The 20,070-nt window shown below is 34.3% G+C and overlaps 1 protein-coding gene across 1 annotated transcript in view; it reads left to right on the forward strand.

Annotated features, from left to right (window-relative positions):
• Positions 1–20,070, forward strand: part of TOP2B (DNA topoisomerase II beta) — a 77,791-nt gene that overhangs the window by 2,888 nt on the left and 54,833 nt on the right. The window contains exons 3-5 of the mRNA XM_074269523.1: positions 14,359–14,529; positions 16,009–16,099; positions 19,766–19,829. Of these exons, the coding sequence (XP_074125624.1) occupies positions 14,359–14,529; positions 16,009–16,099; positions 19,766–19,829 (326 nt within the window). The remainder of the gene's footprint in view (positions 1–14,358; positions 14,530–16,008; positions 16,100–19,765; positions 19,830–20,070) is intronic.

The raw sequence follows: 20,070 nt of genomic DNA on the forward strand, positions 1-20,070 counted from the left end.
TCAGACTAGGGTCATTTCCTTCATGCAGCTGACAGAAAAGAAGTCCACTGATTCTAGGCATTAGGGTGGGAAACAGTGTACCATATTCACTTAGTGTTGCTTTTCCAGGGGCTCTTCACCATCATTAATCATCTTAGGGATCTTCTCTTCCCTCTTCTCTCTACCCCTCCAAATTACCTTTTGTTAGCTAATTTGTTCTATTACAACTTCTTTAAGTCAAGTTTGTTGCATTTGATACTGGTGTTATGTGCATTGTACTAGATTCATTCATTCATTTATCAGTCAGTTGTTTTATGCTGTAGATATCTTTTGCAAAATAATTTTTCTATCACAACTTCTTTTTCTTTAAGTCAAGTTTGTTGCAATCAAGAACTGGTGTTCATCAAACATTTACGAGTTATTTATTTTTATGCTATGGATATCTTTTGCAAAACCTGTGAAGAGAGTAGGGAAATATTTAACTATATTTTATAGTTTTAATCAAATGAATTAAATTCGTTTTCTAAAATGGATCAATTTCAGGATTTTGAGTATCTCAGAGATGACTGGAAGGTGGTAGTGTGATTGAATTAGATACAGGGCATGCTAAACTCTGATAGACTGGGGACATGGAAAAGGATGGCAAAGAAAGTTTTTTTTTTTTTTCTTTTAAAGTAAGGTTACTTCTTTCCTTGTTACTAAATTTGATATCCTAAAAAAATTACATTAGATTTTTCCAGAGAAGCTCATCCTATTGATCCTTTTATTCCAAAATCATAAGTTGACTGGTTTGGATCCTTTGTTGTAAAAGATATGGTTTACTGTTAATGAACATTGTAGAGAATCAAATTATGAAATTTTCATTTTATTAGCCTAATTTGTAAAATTCTGACAGCAGTTGATGTTGACTTCTCAGTGTGATATTATCCAGTTTTAGAACTAGATCTATTTTGCATTTTTGAAATTAAAGTATTCATTGACTTGCTTAGACATTTGATTTTCCTGGCATGTAGCTATGATAAAGCAATGATTCAAACTAGTTTTTTTTAATGTTTCTGTTTTTAATAACTTTATTTTTCCAAATTTACAAATATTTCAACATTTACCTTTGTAATCTTGTGTTCCAAAATTTTCCCCTCCCATAGACAAGCAATCCAATATAAGTTAAACACATGTAATTCTTCTAAATATATTTTCATATTCATCATGCTACACAAGAAAAAATCAGATCAAAAGGTGAAAGAAAAAAAAAAAACAAGCAAACAACAACAAAAGTGAAAGTAGTATGCTTTGATCTGTATTGTCTCCATAGTTCCCTCTTTAGATGCAGATGACATTTTCTATTCCAAGTCAAGCAATTGTCTTGAGTCACCTCCTTGTTGAAAAAAGCCAACTCAATCACAGTTGATCATCACATAATCTTGTTGTTGCTGTGTACAATGTTCTCTTAGTTCTGCCCACTTCACTCCGCATCACTTCATGTAGGTCTTTCCAGGCTTTCCTGAAATTATCTAGCTCATCTTTTTTTTTTTTTTTTTTTTTTTTTTGTAGAGAACAGTAAGGTTCCATTAATTCATATACCGTAACTTATTCAGCCATTCCCCAACTGAGGGATATTAACTCAGTTTCCAGTTTCTTGTAGGAAACATTTGTGGGTCCTTTTCCCCTTTTTTATGATCTCTTTGAGATACAGACTCAGAGACTGCAGGATCAAAGGGTATGTACAAACTTTTTTTTTTTTTTAATAGAGAACAAATCAGTTTTAAAAATAGGTTTTTGGTGTTAATGATTTCATAGTGTATTGTTCTATCAGGTATCTTTAACACAATTTCAGAACTTGTGTTGAAACATGACAAGTATTCTGCCATAATATTTTCTTTTGATACATTGTAGGATGACATATTAACTTTATTGACCAAATTTCAGTTGCTTCAGTTACTAAAAGTTTGCTAACTGTTTTGACTAAGGAGATGGAGAAACATCATTAGAAATGTAGACAGATCCAAAAAAAGTAACTTTTGAAGTCAGTTGTATGGTCATGTCAAAGAAAGCCTTCAGAAGATATTTCAGATTCTTAAGTTAATAATTTTGCTACTACAGTTTTAGGTATTAAGACCAGAATTTGATGTACATTTGACCTTTGCAGGGGATGAGAGGATATCTTGAATGCTTAAAATTGTCACTCTGCAAAATAATTTTTTAGCTTAACTTTTAAAATTGTACTTTGAATTGCATTTGCAGTTCATAATAAAAACAGTCTACACTTATACAGTGCTAGGCATTTTCTGTATGAAATAATTGGTGTAGGTGAATGGTATCTCCCTCACTTAAGGATGAAGAACTGATTGAGTAAGTGGTGACCTGGGCAGCATGCTTGTTTGGAGACTGATGACTTCAGTTCAGATCCTGACTCTCCCACTTACTCTCTGAGATCTCAGACAAGTCTCTTGGCCTCTTTAGACCTCATTTTGCTCTTCAGTAAAATGAGAATCAAGAGTGAGGCTTGGTCACTGCCCACGTCTATTCCAGCTCTGAGTCTTCGGTGCAGTGAGAAGACTGGGATCTTGGCCCAAGATCACAAGAACTGTAAGTAACACAAATGATGACATAGACCCCAGGAGCTGCCTGACAGCCCCTGAAAGGCCAACACCTAGGAACATAGCTTCCCACATAGCAGGTGACCAAACCTTTGCTTGCCAGTATTAGAGTGAAGGCGCTTTTTGGTCAACAATTGAAAAGTGATGATCATACCTCTGCCAAATAATAAAAATAACAGAAGGAAAAATAAAACAAACTTTTCAGGAAAAACTTGAGGGAAGTTCTAATTTAGCCATTGTGAGGAGGTTACCTTATGAATAATGAAATAGATGGACAGACAGCCACAGTGGGTTAGTGCCTGACCTTGAGTTGAGAATCCCTGAGTTCAGATTTGACTTTCAGACACTTACTAGTCCTATGAGCTTGGGCATGTCACTTAACTTTTCTGTACCTACATTTCCTCTTCTAAATGTAAATGGAAATCATTGATAAGCAGTTACCTTACTCTTTAAAAGGTATTTTATGTTGTGAATATTGAAGTCTTTCATTTTCTGAAGAGTGGCTATAGCTATTTTATTTAATGTAATTCAACAAGCATTTATTATCTGTTTTGTACAAGGCACTGAGTTTGATCCCTTCTAAGAATAAAAAGATGATAACCACGGATGTTTCTGTTTTCATTTATTTTATTCTCAAGAAGCTTACAGTTCAGTTTAGAACAAAATATATACACAAGTAATTATTATGCATGGACAACTAGCTAGGTGTTGAAGTGGACAGATCAAGGGCCCTGGACTTAGGAAGACCTGAGTTCATATCTGTCCTTAAACACTAGCTGTGTGACCCTGGGCGAGAAACTTAATCCTTTTTGCCTCAGTGTCCTCATCTATAAAATGAACTGGAGAAGGAAATAACAAAACACACCAATGTCCTTGCCAAGAGAACCCTAAATGGGTTCCCAAAGCATTGGACGTGACTGAAGAACAACAATTATGGTACAAGTTGTAAGAATAGTACATAGGACAGTACATAGCACATAGCATGAGGAATTTGGGAAAAGAAGGATCACGTCTACTGAGGAGTCAGGAGAAGAAAGAAAGTAAGGGAAGACTTTATTGACGATGTGGTAACACCCACAATGGCCTTTGAAATATGGCATATATTTCAACAGGTGAAAAATACAGAAGGAACCCTTTTCATTCTGGAGAAATGATGTATACAAGGGCTTGGCAGGGACCCTACAGAACTGGACAATAGAATCATGGTCTAATTTGCTTGGAATGTAAAGTCCTTGAAAGGGATTGGGATGAAATAAAACTGAAAAAGTAGATTGGAACTCTACCATGAAAAGCACATATGCCTGGAAACAGATTTATGTAATGGACAGGGGGGAGCCATTGAAGCTTTCTGAGCAGGAGCTGACCTGACCCTTCTTCTATATTGGGAAGAATAGCTTGGTGTTAACATGTGGGCCAGATGAGGAGGAGAGAGTGGAGGTTATTATGGCCCAGGTCACTTCTCTAATCAGTTACCTGCTGTGGCTTCCTGTTCCCACTAGAGTCAAATATAAATGCTTCTCTCTAGCTTTTAAAGCATAGCCTTATTCCAGACTTTTTGTTTTTTTTCCAATTTCAGTGACCTTTCTCTCTGACCAAATTGGCTTCTCTCTCTTGTCTTCCTGTGTGACATTTCATCTTTTCTTTCTGTGCCTTTATGCTTGCTGTCCCCTTTCCTCCTCATCGCCATTCCATAGAGTAGCCAGAGGAAGCTTTCCTTTTTACTTCAGCTGATAGCTGCTGCTCTGCTACCTTGTACTGATTTGTATATTTTTTTCTCTTTTTATTTATTATTGATATTCTTATGCATGACCTTTTGGATTCTCCCGTTAGAGTGAGTAAAGATTGTTTCCTTATGAATCAAGATTATTTCAGTGTTTCTGGGAAGTGAATGTAAATTGTTAGCACTACTGTCTATCTACCCAGGTTACTTATACCTTCAGAATCTAATACTTAACGTGCCACAAGAAAATGGGATTTACACACATATATTGTATATAGGTTATACTGTAACACATGTAAAATGTATGGGATTGCCTGTCATCTAGGGGAGGGAGTAGAGGGAGGGAGGGGATAATTTGGAAAAATGAATACAAGGAATAATGTTATAAAAAATTACTCATACATATATACTGTCAAAAAATTTATAATTATAAAATAAAGGAAAAAAAAAGATTATTTCAGTGTTTATATTTGTATCTGTAGGGTCTAGCATAGTACCTGGCATAGAGATATTTGTTTGGTTGAAAGTTAAGGAAGATAAAAAAATGAGAAAAGACTCTTGAATTTGTTAACTACATCATTGGGGACCTTGGAAAGAGTGGTTTTAGTGGAATGGTGAATACAAATATTAGATTTCAGGGGACTGAGGATTGAATTGGTGTTGAAGAAGTGAGAGGTAGTGAGTGTAGAAAACTCTTTAGAAGTTTGGTAGTGAAGAAAGGGAAGAGGAAGAGGAGAGAAGAAACCTAAGGCATTGGCAAAGCAAGAGAATATTTTTCCCCTCTCTAGAAAAAGGATCAACCGAGTGTGTTTATAGTTGGGAGGAGGGAGTCAATAGAAAAGAAATTGATACCAATAATAGTTTTTTATAAAGTGTTTTATGAAGAATAGAGTGCTTTGCCTATTATTTCATTTGATATTCACTTCAACCTTGATAATAATGAATGCTATGGGATCAAGGCTAGTGATCAAGAAAGAGGAATATAGTGGCAGGGGGTATTGTAGAGAGGAACTTTCACACAAATAAGAGGACAGTGTCTTGTCTTAGAGTTTTAGCGAGTTGTCAAGAGGACAGAGAAATTGAGTCACTTAACCAGTGTGTCTGAGATAGGACTTTAACTTAGGGTATAGTAGCTTCTGAGGATAGCTCTCTACTATTCCATGCTACCTTTCCTGAACCATGACATATTATAAATTTAGGGAAAGGGGACTTGTCAGATACCTCCTATGTGGTGGGTGATGTGCTTTACAAATATATTCTTATTTCATTTTTACAACAATCTGGGAGAGAGATAATAAAATAATAACTACCATTTCTATATACTTACTATATGGTCTGGGAAGTAGATGCTATTATGATTTACATTTTCCATTTGAGGAAATTTAGGCAAAAAGGTTAAATGACTTACCTAAGGTCATGCAGTCATTAGATGTCTGAGGATTGATTTAAACTCATGTTTTCCATGCCCAGCATTCTGTGTACCAGGGTGCCACCTAGCTGCTTCTGACTACTGAGTATTATAAATATATGTAGGGTAGTGATACTATTATTGCCATCATCTTCCTTCCTGCCATCTTTTATATGATACATGAGTAAATGATGATGTTCTCACTATCTAAGAAATATTATAATGTTTTGTATTTAGAAATGCCGGTTTTCCTGAGAGAAAGTAACTACCATAGCCTATTATTTCAAATATGCCTGTGCTTGGATGGTGGCAACAACTCTGACTCTATCCCTTTTTGATTGTTAAAATGAGCTTTAGGCATTAGCACCTATTATGCAGACCTGTCAATTACAATCTTTCTATTTAGTATAGTGATTTTGTTTAATAACATCTTTCTTATCTAACTTAACACTATAGGTAATTTCAGCATTTCTTATATAGCTCAAGAGACTAGTGTTGTTGTTCCTAAAGAGTTTTGTATTTCTGGAAAGTATTTTCAAGTTGTAAACTTCAGGAAAAACTTGCAACTAAATACATGACCATGAGCTTTCCTATCATCAACTTAGCTTAGGTTTGTCATAAATCAATCCTGTGGTCAAGTCTATAACCGGCAATACTTTATATTTACATAGTGCTTACAATGCATTCACAAACATTTTTCTTTCATTCTCACAGCAGCCTGAAGAGGTTGGCAAGGTCCAAAGTACCACAATCCATTTTATAGGTACAAATAATAATGGTCAGAGTTTGATTTCTACCCAGCTGTTGGTTGGTTGGCTGGTTTTTAAACCTTATCTCCACAGATCTCCTAATTATGATTTTCTTTGTGTCTTTCTGGGACAATCTTCATTCTTTGACATTTTTTCAGCCTTTATTTGCTGTCCCTTAGGGATAATTCATTCAAGAACAAAGACAATCACAAAAACATTTGTACCTATTGCTATATAAAACTGGAATAGTTGATTTTAATTTTGTGGGCAATAGTATAAGTTAAAAAGTGATAAATATTTTTGGAAATTTTCAGTCTCACTTAAGCATTTGACTAATTTTCTTTTATCAGTCAGAATTAAAATTTTGAATTTGAATTTGAATTCAACAGATATTAAGGATCTTCTATATTCAAAGCAATCTGCTAGTTTCTAGGATTAGGAAGATAAAAAGTTAAACATTCCTAATAGTAAAGGAAGATTACATTATTTTTGGAGAAATACAACATAGTATGGAAGCAACCTGAAGAGGACTAACACACCTGTGGGACTCAGGAAAAGCTTCATGGAGGACATGGCTCCTGCATTGAACATCAAAGGAAGATAATAATTATGAAAGGCTAAGATGAAGAGGAAGTACATAGGGCATAGGGAACAATTTGTACAAATACTCAGGGGAAGAGCCCAGAACAGTTGGCTTTGAGGTAGCATATGTAAGGAATAGAAAGGGAGGTTGAAGTCTGTTGGGGAAGGGTCTCAAAAGTTCTTCTGAGAGTTTTGAAGGGAACTTCTGAAGGTTAAGGAGCAGGGGAATGACATGATCAAATTCTTTAGAGAGATGAATTTGACAACTGTGTGGAAGATAGACTGGAGAGGAAAAAGAACAAATAGGCTAGAAATTCTGTTAAGACAATAGTTCAAGCAAGAAAATATAATGAAGGGCTTGGCGGTGTGAGAGGAGTGAAAGAAGTGAATACAATAATTAATGTTGAGGTAGAATAGGTAGGATATGGTTTCTAATTGGTTTTTGGGATTGAAAGCTTAGAGGGGAAAGAGCCCAAGATCAAGGCATTTAAAAACCATAGCCCTCAGCAAAAATAAGGGAGTTGATCAAAAAGTTTTAATATAGTTAGTAAGATGTTAAGTTCCATTCTGGACAAGTTGAATTAGACACACTAACAGATCATTTAGTGATAGAATCCATTGGGCAGCTGGTATTTAAAAATTGGAGTTCAAGAAAACGATTAATCATGTACATAGATTTGGCAGTGGAGCTAATAACAGATAACAGATAACATCAAGGAGGATACTTAAGAATATAAGAGAAGATGATCTAGGACTGAATCTTGAAAATCACCCATGTTTAGGAATATGGGGAAATGGATAAAAAGATGCAATAAGATAAGCCTGAGACATGTAATCAGATTTAACAGTTAAAGAGGACCATTAGGTATTGACATTATAGCAAAGGTTTTTATAAGGTGGATTTGATGATTTATTTTAAAAAAATAGGGCTTTCTTTAAATTTATTTTTACCTATCTAAATTGATATTTGCATTTATGGTTTTAAATAATCTTGAAAAAAATGACTTTTGAAGTTAAGTATATTGACTACTTTTTTCAAAGTCACCTTTTTTGCCCTAATTTGGTACTTTAACAGAAGCCAATTTAAATCAAACGATCTTTGCCAAAATAAACTAAAATTATAATGTCTTTATGATTTTTTTTTTCATTTTGAAACTTGTTCAGGACTTACAGCATTTTTTGAAGTCACTAATTATTATTCTTTTGCTAGGTTAATTTCTCTACCGTAACGGAATGACTAGAGTGTAACTAAAATCAACGTTGCTAAAATGAACTTTAAAATAATAAATAATAAAAAATAAATTCTTTTTTGGATCAAAGAATTGTCATTATTAGGCTTATGGTCCTATTTTTACTATATTTCAGGCTGTTTACTTTCATTTCTTTGTTATTATGTACATTGAAGCCTGGCAAATAGTAGGCATTTAATAAATGTTTATTGAATTGGGGGGGAAAAAGAGAAAATTTGAGTACATTAGTATTTTGTAGAAGTTTCCTTTATCTTTGCTGAGGAAGTACTGGTTGATAAGCACCAGAAATATCTTATTGTTCAGAGCTGTCATGACACATGACAGCCAAGAAGGTAGGTAATAAAATTGCTTTGTAACCTTTTTTTAACTAGTGGAAGTTTGTATTCTGTCTATCCTGGTGGGCATGGGCAATTCCACTAAATAATGAAGTTTCTCTTTACTTTGCATGTACTTTATAGATGAATGAAGACAGCTTTCTAGCTTTAACTTTTGCCTCAAAATATCATGTGAACTTGGAATCCATAATTCCTTAAGTATTCCAACATGAATCAATAGAGAAATTCTTTTTCTGCCAACAAACCAGATAGCAAGATAAACTCTCTTCTACTGAAGAGCCAGAAAGTTGAAGGAGGATTCTGTTATTTTTTATTTTTATAGTGGAGGTACCATGGCATCACCTTCCTGATGCCATAGTCTTCTTCGGGAATGAGGTTCAAACAACAACCTGTGAATAGGACAAGCTGCCTCTTGTCACTTCCTTTGGAAGGGACACTTCTATTGGGCAAATGTACTTTGTCCTCTGTATCTCTGTCCCTATGTCTCTTCCTTTCCTTCTCCTCCTGGAGCTGTTACAACCTTCTCTGGCACTTTGAATGTTAACAGAAGAAGCCCTTGGTTCTTATGGGCAGAAATAAGACTTTTCATAAATGAAGAAATTTTAAAGAAGACTAACAGAAAACATTTTATGAAGAATTTCATCTCATTTGAACCTCACCAATTTTATGAGATAATTACAGTGATATTATCCCAGTTTTACAAATGAGAATGAAGTTCAAAAATTAAATAACTTGCTCATGGTTACATAGGTAGTAAGTGCCAGAAGTAGATTTTGGAACGGAATTTCTCCTGATTCCAGTAGCCTTTTCATCATAATACACTGTCATTTGGAGAGAGTTGATAACTCAGAGTAAACTGCTACGTCAAGCAGTCCAGACAATAAATCCTGTTTTAATTCAGTGAAGGGAAACACTTCTGTGTATTGAATTTGCACCAAAAAAGCTTTATTTAAAATAAAGAGGGACTACTTAGTAGTAATAAGAACTAGAAGGTATTTTAGAAATCATCTAGGCCATACAAGTTGAAACCAAGCATACCAAATGGCAAGCAGTGATCCAGAATTTAGTTCCAGACCTTCAAACTCAAATTCCAGTGCTCCCTCCACATTACTATGTAATTGAACCAAATATGTCCATTTGATAAAATGTAAGAGCAGGGGCTGTTTTGTTTTTGGATTTGCATTCCCAGTCATGAATAGTGTTTAGTTCTTAGTAGGCATCTGATTTATATTTGTGACTGATGATTGATCATTTGACCTTATTTCTCACTAGTCCTCATTGTAAGTCTTCATTTCCTTGCCAAACAAGGTTATTAACTGTTTCAATACAACCTGATTATTCCTACTTCTAAATCTTTATTTATACATTTCTCACCTTGTTTGGATACACGCAAAGGTTTCTTCTTTCAACTGGACCAAATACTACTCATTCTAATGTAACCACAGTGTATCTCATTTCAAAGAGATGCTCATTCTCCTTTGACCCTAATCTTTCCCTTCTGGGAACTCAGGAGAAGACAACTTATTGGGACTACTCATATTGAATGAATGTTCTGTTAAGAGGAAGGGAGACACTAAAGGAAGGGATCTAGGCAAGAGGGGATTATTCCCTATTAAGTCCAGCATCTACCAGGAAAGGCAAGAGCCTCAAAGGAAGTCTGTTGGAGCTCAGGATTCTAGATGAGCCTGCAGGACAATAAATCTTGAGGAGAAGGAAATGTCTGGTCTAAGACTGAACTGCATTGACTGTTTGGAGTAGAGAACTGCATTGGCCTTAAATGCTGGGCAGAATTTTGATATAGGAGAGAGACAGACATACCTTTTAGGTTGGGGGTACATCAGTATGCACAAAGATAAGGGTAGTGGGAATGTTTGTGGAATATGTATATGGAAGGGAAGAGTGAGTAGATTGGATTCATATCCTAGAGCAAAAGCATTATTGAAGACTTTGGATATCAGGTTTTAGAGTTTGGGTTTGATATGATGGGAAATAGCAAATGAGGGAAAATCTAATAACAGAAAGCTTATCTTAATAATAGAAAAGCTTATTTAATTTTTTAAAAAATTTTTTAATTTTAATGTTTTACTTCCCCCCATTAGATATAAAAAATCATTAACTTTTTAAAAACAATTTTTAATACCCAATTCTCTTCCTCCCTCCCTTGTAATCTATCCCTATGTAATCTAAGCAGTTGATGGTAAGGGGCATGAGGGAAACTTCAGTTGCTTCATGAAAGAACAAAGAAAGCTTTTCTGTTATGTCTTAATAATCCTGACAAGTCACTTAACCTTTTTGCCTCAGTTTCCTCATCTGTAGAGATAATAACAATACTTGCCTCCCAGGATTGTAATGGGGATCAAGTGAGATAATATTTGTAAAGCACTTGGCATAACTTAAATCTGTATATAAATGCTAGTTATTTATTATTAACAACAACAGCAAAGGGAAGGCCAAAATTTTAGACAAGTTTAGTATGATCCCTATAGTTTGGGCAGCTCCAAATTTGATTTAATTGTTTGAGGATGTCTAGTAGTAAAAAGTGCCTTTCACTTAGCTTCTTCTGGGATTGAAAGACTGAATGACTTCTTGGACAAACTTTTGCTTTGGTTTTTTTTTATTCTTCTGGGAGTCACATTCTTATAGGTGTGGCTGTTATAAGAACCTTTTTTTTTAATAGTAATTTGTCTATTATAGTTTTATTTTATACATTATTCATCTCATAAAAGAAACAAACTAAATTAGCAAATGTGTTCATTGTCAAAATTTTCATTCAACTTGTTGCCGGCCTATAATTTCATTGTTTAACTGTAAACTAAAGAGGTTAATAGAATTGTGTTTTGTTTGGAAATTTAAATTCTTTCTTAGCTCTAGACGTTATTTTAGACAACTTGGTAGTTATGGGCAAACTTTTTCTCCTGGTTTTGTTACGATTTTGTGTTTGGATGTAAAATATTTAGTAAAAATAAGCTACATGTTATACTTTTAACATATTGTTAAAACCTTTAGATTTATATAAAATTCACAGTAATAAGAAATTATTATGAATTACAGTTGTTTTCATCATTTAATTTTTGAATTCCCATAGTTTCTGGTATCTTGGCATGGTTCTGAATGTGTAAAAGACATGAATCCTATTCTCTTCATTTAAAGAATTTTATTTTCCTCGTAGTGCCATATTTTAAAGAAACAAATAATAATTTCTAATTCTCTTATGTAGGCCAGAGGCTTTCAACTTGAGTTTGAAACTCTGGAAAACGGACTTACTCTTTCATTAGAGTTGAGGAGGTTTAACCACTGTGGAAAACTGACTTAAAACTCCTTGACATTAAGGAATCCCATATCGAAACAGAAGAGTGTTTTATGGAAACACAAATCACAGAGAAATCTCCAAATCCTGTGAAGCTGACTGTCGCTTCTGTGATTGCTAAAAGATTGGTATTTTTGCATCCTCTTCAATTTAATTGGCAAGGAAATTAGAGTGAATCCTTTGTTTAAGAGTGGCAGTATAATCAGAGTTTATACCCCAAAAGTTATCAAAAAAAGGGATTAGCATTTTGAGAAACATTTCAGGACTCAAGTTGAGACTCATTTCAGGCCCCTTTTGGATATAGCACTTAATTGATATTGGTCACTTATTCCTTTCTTGTTTTTCCTTTTATAAAACAGTCATTACATATTTATTCAGTCTCCAGTGTATTCAGAGACACCCAGATAACTCAACCAAAATTGCAAAAAATAATAATAACTTGTCTTTGTTCTTATTGAAAAGCTTACAGTTGGACAAACTTACACTATAGTTCATATCCTTAACTATGTCTGCCAGTTTGGTGTTTGGTATACACAACTCTACTTAACTCATTTTAATATAAAATTACATAAGTGATAATAATTAGGAATCCATTCTATCTTATCCTCCACACTTGCCACATTGATATTCTTAAAATACAAGTATAACTCATGCTTTAGAAGCTTTAATGTTCTCCTTTGCCTCTCTATTTGGTATTTAACCCCCTGGCTGTTTCCAGATTGTTTACATCTTAACTCAGTCATAATTAATGCACTTTAATGCTTTAAGCAAACTGTCCAACTTGCTTATTCTTGATTCCTTAGAATCCATCCCTCGTTATATCTTTGCACAGGCTGACTCTGTGTGTCTGAAATGCTTTCCTTCACTTTTGCCTCTTGGAAGCCTTGATTCCCTTCAATGCTCAGCCTAATTTCTATCACTCTCAATATGTCTTTTCTACTTCCCCTAATTAAGCATCTCTTCATCCATTCCCATTGTGTGTGTGTGTGTATGTGTGTGTGTGTATGTGTGTGTGTGTGTGTGTGTGTGTGTGTGTGTGTGTGTGTGTGTATATATACATATATATATATATGTATATATATATATATATTTCATTTACTTATTTGTGACTAAGTTGTATACTCCTTGGTAGAATTTAAGTTCCTTGATTGGGGGAGCTGGGAAAAGAAACTAATTTTTGTATTTTTGTTCCTAGTACTATCACATAGTAGCTTCTTATTAAATGCTTATTGATTGCAGAAAAAAGAAAAGCAAATTTGTACCCTGTAATTCCATTTTCCTTCCAAAACAGAGGTTCTTAACTTGGGACTTGGGACCTTAAGAAAAAGAACATTTTGATAACTCAGTAAAATTCATTTTCTTTGTGTGCTATTTTTATGCATTTAAAAATTTTATGCAATTAAAAATATTCTGAAAAAGAATCTATAGATTTCATCACACTGACAGATCCATGACCAAAAAGAGGTTAAGAATCCCTGATCTAAAGGCTGGTGAATATACTTTAAATGGTTACAGCCTCATTTTCAGTGTGAGAACATATCCATGGCCATACCTTTGAACTATATAAGATTATTTGAAATCTAGGTTATTGATAATCCTGCTTAATATCCTTAATCTCTGTCAATCAGTTGGCAAATGCTTGTCATAGTTACAGTGACTAGATTTTTCATATTGCAGATTGTGATATGTCTAATTTTAAAGCCCCATTAAACTGTACTTTTTAAAAACAAATTTGGGAGTTATACGGTCTCCATAGTCCATGTCTTCTTTCTCCCCATTTCTCTTTTCAAATTCTCAAAATTCCTATTGTAGGAAAGGTGTTCTTCTGGATTACTAATGGGGCACAGATGGGACAGTCAGAGCAAACTTTCAGGGAACTTTGTAGACTTGAGGGGGCCTTATTCTAGATGGAACTCATTCTACTGGAAATTTTAATTACAGGGATGAGGTAAAGGCCCGACATCCCTAAAAAAAGGACTGGTTTGGAAAAATCTGCTTGACTGCGTTTAAAACAGAATCATTTATGATTGATTTTAGTTTTGCTACAAACCAATGTGACCATGTGCAAGCTTCCTGACATCTCTGGGTTTCACTTTTCTTGGCCATAAAATGAGGGATGACCTCCAAGGGCCCATCCAGTTTTGAAATTCTGCTATTCTCTAGAAAAGAAAAAAGGTCTAAGTTACATTTTCTTATTTTTATTTATCTCTTCTCAGAATTTCTTGTGTTTTATGTAAATTGGGAAGTCTATTTTAACATAACATAAATATACGTTCTACAGGTGATAGCCTTGAAAGTGACAACCAACTTGCAGGACTTAAAATTGAAAGTGGCCACGAGAAGATTTTAAATTTAGGAAGCGAGCGTTTAAATGATCATTAAAGATTTTAGTAATACTTTTTCAGTTATTTATTTTTTTGGTTAATTTTAGACTCTTTTTGATCAGAACAATGCTGCAAAAAAAGAAGAGTCAGAAAGCAGTAATAAAAATGATTCTTCAAAGAAGTTGTCTGTTGAGAGAGTTTATCAGAAGAAAACACAACTTGAACACATTCTCCTGCGGCCTGATACATACATTGGATCTGTGGAACCATTAACTCAGGTCGGTGCTATTCTTTATGCATGTATGTATATCATTGACTGTTGTGACTGTGATTTCAGAGATGGGGATGAGCTATACCTATGATTCAGGAATCTTTATCTTTTGAGGTTCGTTGATGACTGACTAGGTATATAAAAAAGCTTTTATTTTCCATCTGATCTTTGTATATATTAGGGAAGATTTGTTTTAAAATAATAAAAGAAAAAAGTCCAATAATCCTTCAAGACTAGCGTTGGGGGAATTCTAAATCAGAAACTTAACCTTTATTTTGTGTGCAGATGGAATAATACTGTAGAAATTAAATAGAATATGATTTGGGAGGTTTATTATAGATCATTCATTTACTGAAAGGAATACCAATTTCCGTGGAGACCATTTTAAGGTCTCATATTTTTTCAGTGCATAGCATATTAATGGATATAAATTTTTTTCCTTCAGAATTTTCACTGTGTGACAGTATAATTCTGGGAATGGAAATTATGCCTCCTTTCTGTGGATGGTCAATTGTAGCTTTAAGGTGGATCTTTCCAGAAAAGGAAAATGACTTTCAATTGTTGCTCTTATCCCAGTAGTTAAAGCTTTAAGGTCAGCTGTTTCCTTGTTTGTCCCTTAGAAGAGCCTTGTGTGGAAAGCCTTAACCTTTATTTGTGTGGAAAGTAGTGTGTGGTTCACAGGAAGTCCAGTACATCCATAGCATCACTCCTACTTCAGTAGGAGTAGAATTAAACCAATGAATAGAAAAATGCTTTGAATTTATTAAGATTGTAAAAAATTCAGGTGATTGTTTATGTCATTATTATTTGATTTTAATCATTTTGAGGTCCTTTGCTAACAGTTGCTTCAATGCAATGATGCAAGTGACCCCTAGCACTCCAAGAGTAAGGTGCTAAGGATTAATTTTTATATACCTCATTCTAGCAGAACTTACCAAAATAAGTACATAGCCCAGGCATTGGATTGGCTATTATTAGGATCACTGTAGTAAAATGAATAGATGCTGATTACCAGAAAGTTGGTCATCAGGTGTTAGGATTACAAGGTGAGAAAAACTTTTTGAGCATGAAAACTTATGAGAATATTATCTGTTAAAATATAGAGGAATTGTATTTTACATTTGTGAAATTAGGAATTTTTTGAAGTATTATATTACATTGAGGTAAGGAATATTTGAATTTCTAAGGCCTTACTTCTGTTTTATATAATACACATACACATACATATATACACACTTAAGAATAGGTCATACAGAATGAGCATTTTCTCAGTTTTATGGATGTTTGGGTTAGAAAAGGGAGAAAAAGATAATACTGTTTAGTTCATGAAAGTAATTTATCCTTTTCTAACTCTAAAGGACTAAATTTGTGGAATATGAAATTAAATAAAAATTTTAGTGTGGGTTAGTTTAGAATGTGGGTTATGTAAAATTTATATTACTGACACACAGTAAAAAGACACTCTTTAAATTTTGTCTCTTTGCAGTCAATGTGGGTTTATGATGAAGAGGTAGGAATGAATTGCAGAGAAGTTACTTTTGTACCAGGCTTATACAAAATCTTTGACGAAATTCTTGGTGAGTATCTTTTTAAGAATTAAAACAAACTGAATCATTTTTTAAAAGTAATTATAAGATTCTAGAGTCAGGGTCATTAGAGTTGATTTAAAGGGGTTCCTGAGTATATCCCACTGAATACTTATGCTACTTCAGAATGTTTACAATGTAACTGAAATATTATTCTATATTAATAGATTGTTTTCATATTCAACTTTGAGGCAGTTAAAAACATTTTCCATTAGTCTGAATTTTTATATACCTTTCCCTTTTTAATCTTTATTATGTTTATCTACAAATAATATAGAGATTTTTATTTTGGAGTGAAGTATGCTAAAAATGGCCTTTGAGGACTGAGTGTGTGTGTGCCTTGAAGGTTAGCTACTCTCATCATCATGGACTTTTCTCTCATTAGCTTCTTTTTTTATTATAACTTTTTATTTACAAGATATATGCATGGGTACTTTTTCAGTATTGACCCTTGCAAAATCTTTTGTTCCAACTTTTCCCCTCCTTCCTCCTATCCCCTCCCCCAGATGGGAGGTAGACCAATGCATGTTAATTATGTTAAAATATTCCCATTAGCTTCTTTAACATACCTGATATATCAGATCAATTTTAGTCTTCCTCTGCTCAAAATTTCAGTCCATCTATTGTCAAGTAAAGTTAAGACCCTTTTCTTATTTTTTAAATGCTTTTCATAATTTGGTACATTCTATTTTTACAAACTAATTTTATATTATTTTCCTCCTCTTACTCTATATTCCAACCAAGTTGAACAGTATACTCTCTATATTCTCAAAATGTCATTATAGTTTCCCATTTCCATGTCTTTTATCATGCTATCCCAGGTACATGGAGCAGCCTCTTTTTCACCATTGGCCTGATGAATTAAGATCCATCTTTTAAAATCCAAATCAAAAGCTACCTCCTAATATAAAATCTTTGTTGATTTCTTTATCTTTCATGACTCACTTTTTTTAGACTTCACACAGAATTTTGTTCTGAACTCTGAATGATGTAGTATTAGGTGGTTTAATTATTTGTTTTTAAGTCTTATTCCCTGCCCCCGCTAGTCTGTAAGCTCCATAAGGGCAGATACTTTGTTTATCTAAATTTTGTTTCTCTCTGATACCTGTCCTTTCCTTTCTAAAGCCCTCTGGTGTGTCTAACTTAGTTTTCCTTATGCTGTGTAATTATTTTTCCTACCTTATATCCCTTATGTTAAAATTCTAATTTAATTCTAACCACCAGCTCTCAGATCCAGGTTCTGCGAGAGAATTGTATAATAAAAAAAAATGATGATCTGTAATGTAGGAGATCTTGGTTTTAGGTCCCAGGACCCTTATCTCATATGTGACCTTGGAGCAAACATTTAATTGCTCTTGGTCCTTTTTTCTTCATCTTTCATCAATTATAAGATTTTTATTGTATCATTTTCAGACAGATTGCTTATGTAATTTAGGGTTCTAGTGAACTTATATTCAAATTAATGCATTAGTAAAAAAAACGTTAAAATATATTTTAGTATTATTCATTTTTAAATGGTCTTTTGTAACATGCCCTCCTGGCAATTACAATTACTAGTCTGTCCTAGGCCCAACAGAGTACCTTTGACCACTGACCTTTGCAGTGTCAACTCTACCCGGCTCGCCTCCTCTGAGGCCTTCAAAGGTCTCTAGCCATGATCTCTTGAATCTATAGTTTCATAACCGGTAGTGCACTCAAGAACAGCCACTTAAAAGCCTTTATTATACCTACTCACATAATGCCCTGACTTGTTGGTTCCCGAGTGAACACTTGGTCAAAAGACCCCCCACATGTTCACTACCAAAATCCTTACCTCTTTCGGCTATCCATCTCGGCTTGGCCTCCCAGGTTAGGGAGCCAGGTTAAAGAGAGTGACTTGCTGTCTTCAGTGGGTTTATAAAGGGCCTGTGAGGTCACACACACAGCCAATCAGTGAGAGAGTCGTCACCCATTACGAAGCTATCTCAATATGACCAAGATCCCACCTACAGGGCAGTCCTAATATCCACAGAGATTACTTCTGGGCCACTCGAATCTCCTGTTGCACTGTGGCGCTGCCCATTTAAAGGGCCCTTACAATCTTTAGAATACTCATGGAAAACCACTTGTATGGGATAAATCTATATTCTCCTCAAGAAATTAGTTGTTCAGGACAGCTAGATGGCACAGTGGATAGAGTACCAGCCCTGAAATCAGGAAGAACTGAGTTCAAATGTGGTCTCAGACACTTAAGCTTAGCTATGTGACCCTAGGCAAGTCACTTAACCCCAATTGCCTCAGCAATTAAAAAAAAAAATTAAAAAAAAAAAAAAGAAGGAAAGAAGAAAGAAAAAAATAAATTAGTTGTTCTTCCTGGCTAATTTGACAGACATTGAACTGAATTAGTTAAATTAGGTGGAGTTTTTCAATCCCATGATGAAAAGATTGAACTTGTCATTTTTAAAAAATCACAAATTCTGATCTTATTGTTTAAATGTCCTAAATATATTTCATGTAGTAACATGCTGTTTGAAGTGATGAAATTTCAATTTTGCTTTTTCTTATATTTATTTATAATTAATCTCTCACCATTTTGGTTCAGTTGAAATACTTTATTTTGATTTCAAGGTAATCCTCAAAATGCTAAAATGTTACATTGCTTTAATTTTATAATGAATGCTAAAAATAACTTTTTTATTCCATTGCAATGCTTCACTTTATATGCATTTGCTTGTTTTTAATGGAGTTTTACACATTTATTTAAAAAATTGACTCTTTTCCAAATCACTACTGATCAGAGAAATGCAAATTAAGACAACTCTGAGATACCACTACACACCTGTCAGATTGGCTAAGATGACAGGAACAAATAATGATGAATGTTGGAGGGGATGTGGGAAAACTGGGACACTGATGCATTGTTGGTGGAGTTGTGAAAGAATCCAGCCATTCTGGAGAGCAATCTGGAATTATGCCCAAAAAGTTGTCAAACTGTGCATACCCTTTGACCCAGCATTGCTGTTATTGGGATTATATCCCAAAGAAATACTAAAGAGTGGAAAGGGACCTGTATGTGCCAAAATGTTTGTGGCAGCTCTTTTTGTTGTAGCTAGAAACTGGAAGTTGAATGGATGTCCATCAGTTGGAGAATGGTTGGGTAAATTATGGTATATGAATGTTATGGAATATTATTGCTCTGTAAGAAATGACCAGCAGGAGGAATACAGAGAGGCTTGGAGAGACTTAAATCAACTGTTGCTGAGTGAAATGAGCAGAACCAGAAGATCACTATACACTTCAACAACAATACTGTATGAGGATGTATTCTGATGGAAGTGGAAATCTTCAACATAAAGAAGATCCAACTCACTTCCAGTTGATCAATGATGGACAGAAATAACTATACTCAGAGAAGGAACACTGGGAAGCGAATGTAAATTGTTAGCACTACTGTCTATCTACCCAGGTTACTTATACCTTCGGAAGCTAATAATTAATGTGCAACAAGAAAATGGTATTTACACACATATATTGTATCTAGGTTATATTGTAACACATGTAAAATGTATGGGATTACCTGCCATTGGGGGGAGGGTGTGGAGGGAGGGAGGGGATAATTTGGAAAAATGAATAAAAAAAAAATTTGACTCTTCTCACTAAAGTGTTTAATTTTTGCAGTTAATGCAGCTGACAATAAACAGAGGGATAAGAACATGACATGTATCAAAATTTCCATTGATCCGTAAGTATATCATTAGATTATTTTAGCTTGCTTTTTCAGCTAAGTAAGTTGTTTCTTACAAGTGGTTCCCAACTTAGGGAAGTGGCTTATGAATCACCTGTATGTATGAACGGCTCTTGTCCCCTGAACAATTATTTTCCTATCATTGATTCTTCCTTTTGCTGAAGCCTGCTGCTGCCTGAGTTATATCCTGCTACTTCAGGAACAGAGCTTTTGGTTGTGCTTCTCCTGAAACTGATGG

This window comes from Sminthopsis crassicaudata, chromosome 5 (assembly GCF_048593235.1).
Source record: "Sminthopsis crassicaudata isolate SCR6 chromosome 5, ASM4859323v1, whole genome shotgun sequence".
NCBI classification, from domain to species: Eukaryota; Metazoa; Chordata; class Mammalia; order Dasyuromorphia; family Dasyuridae; genus Sminthopsis; species Sminthopsis crassicaudata.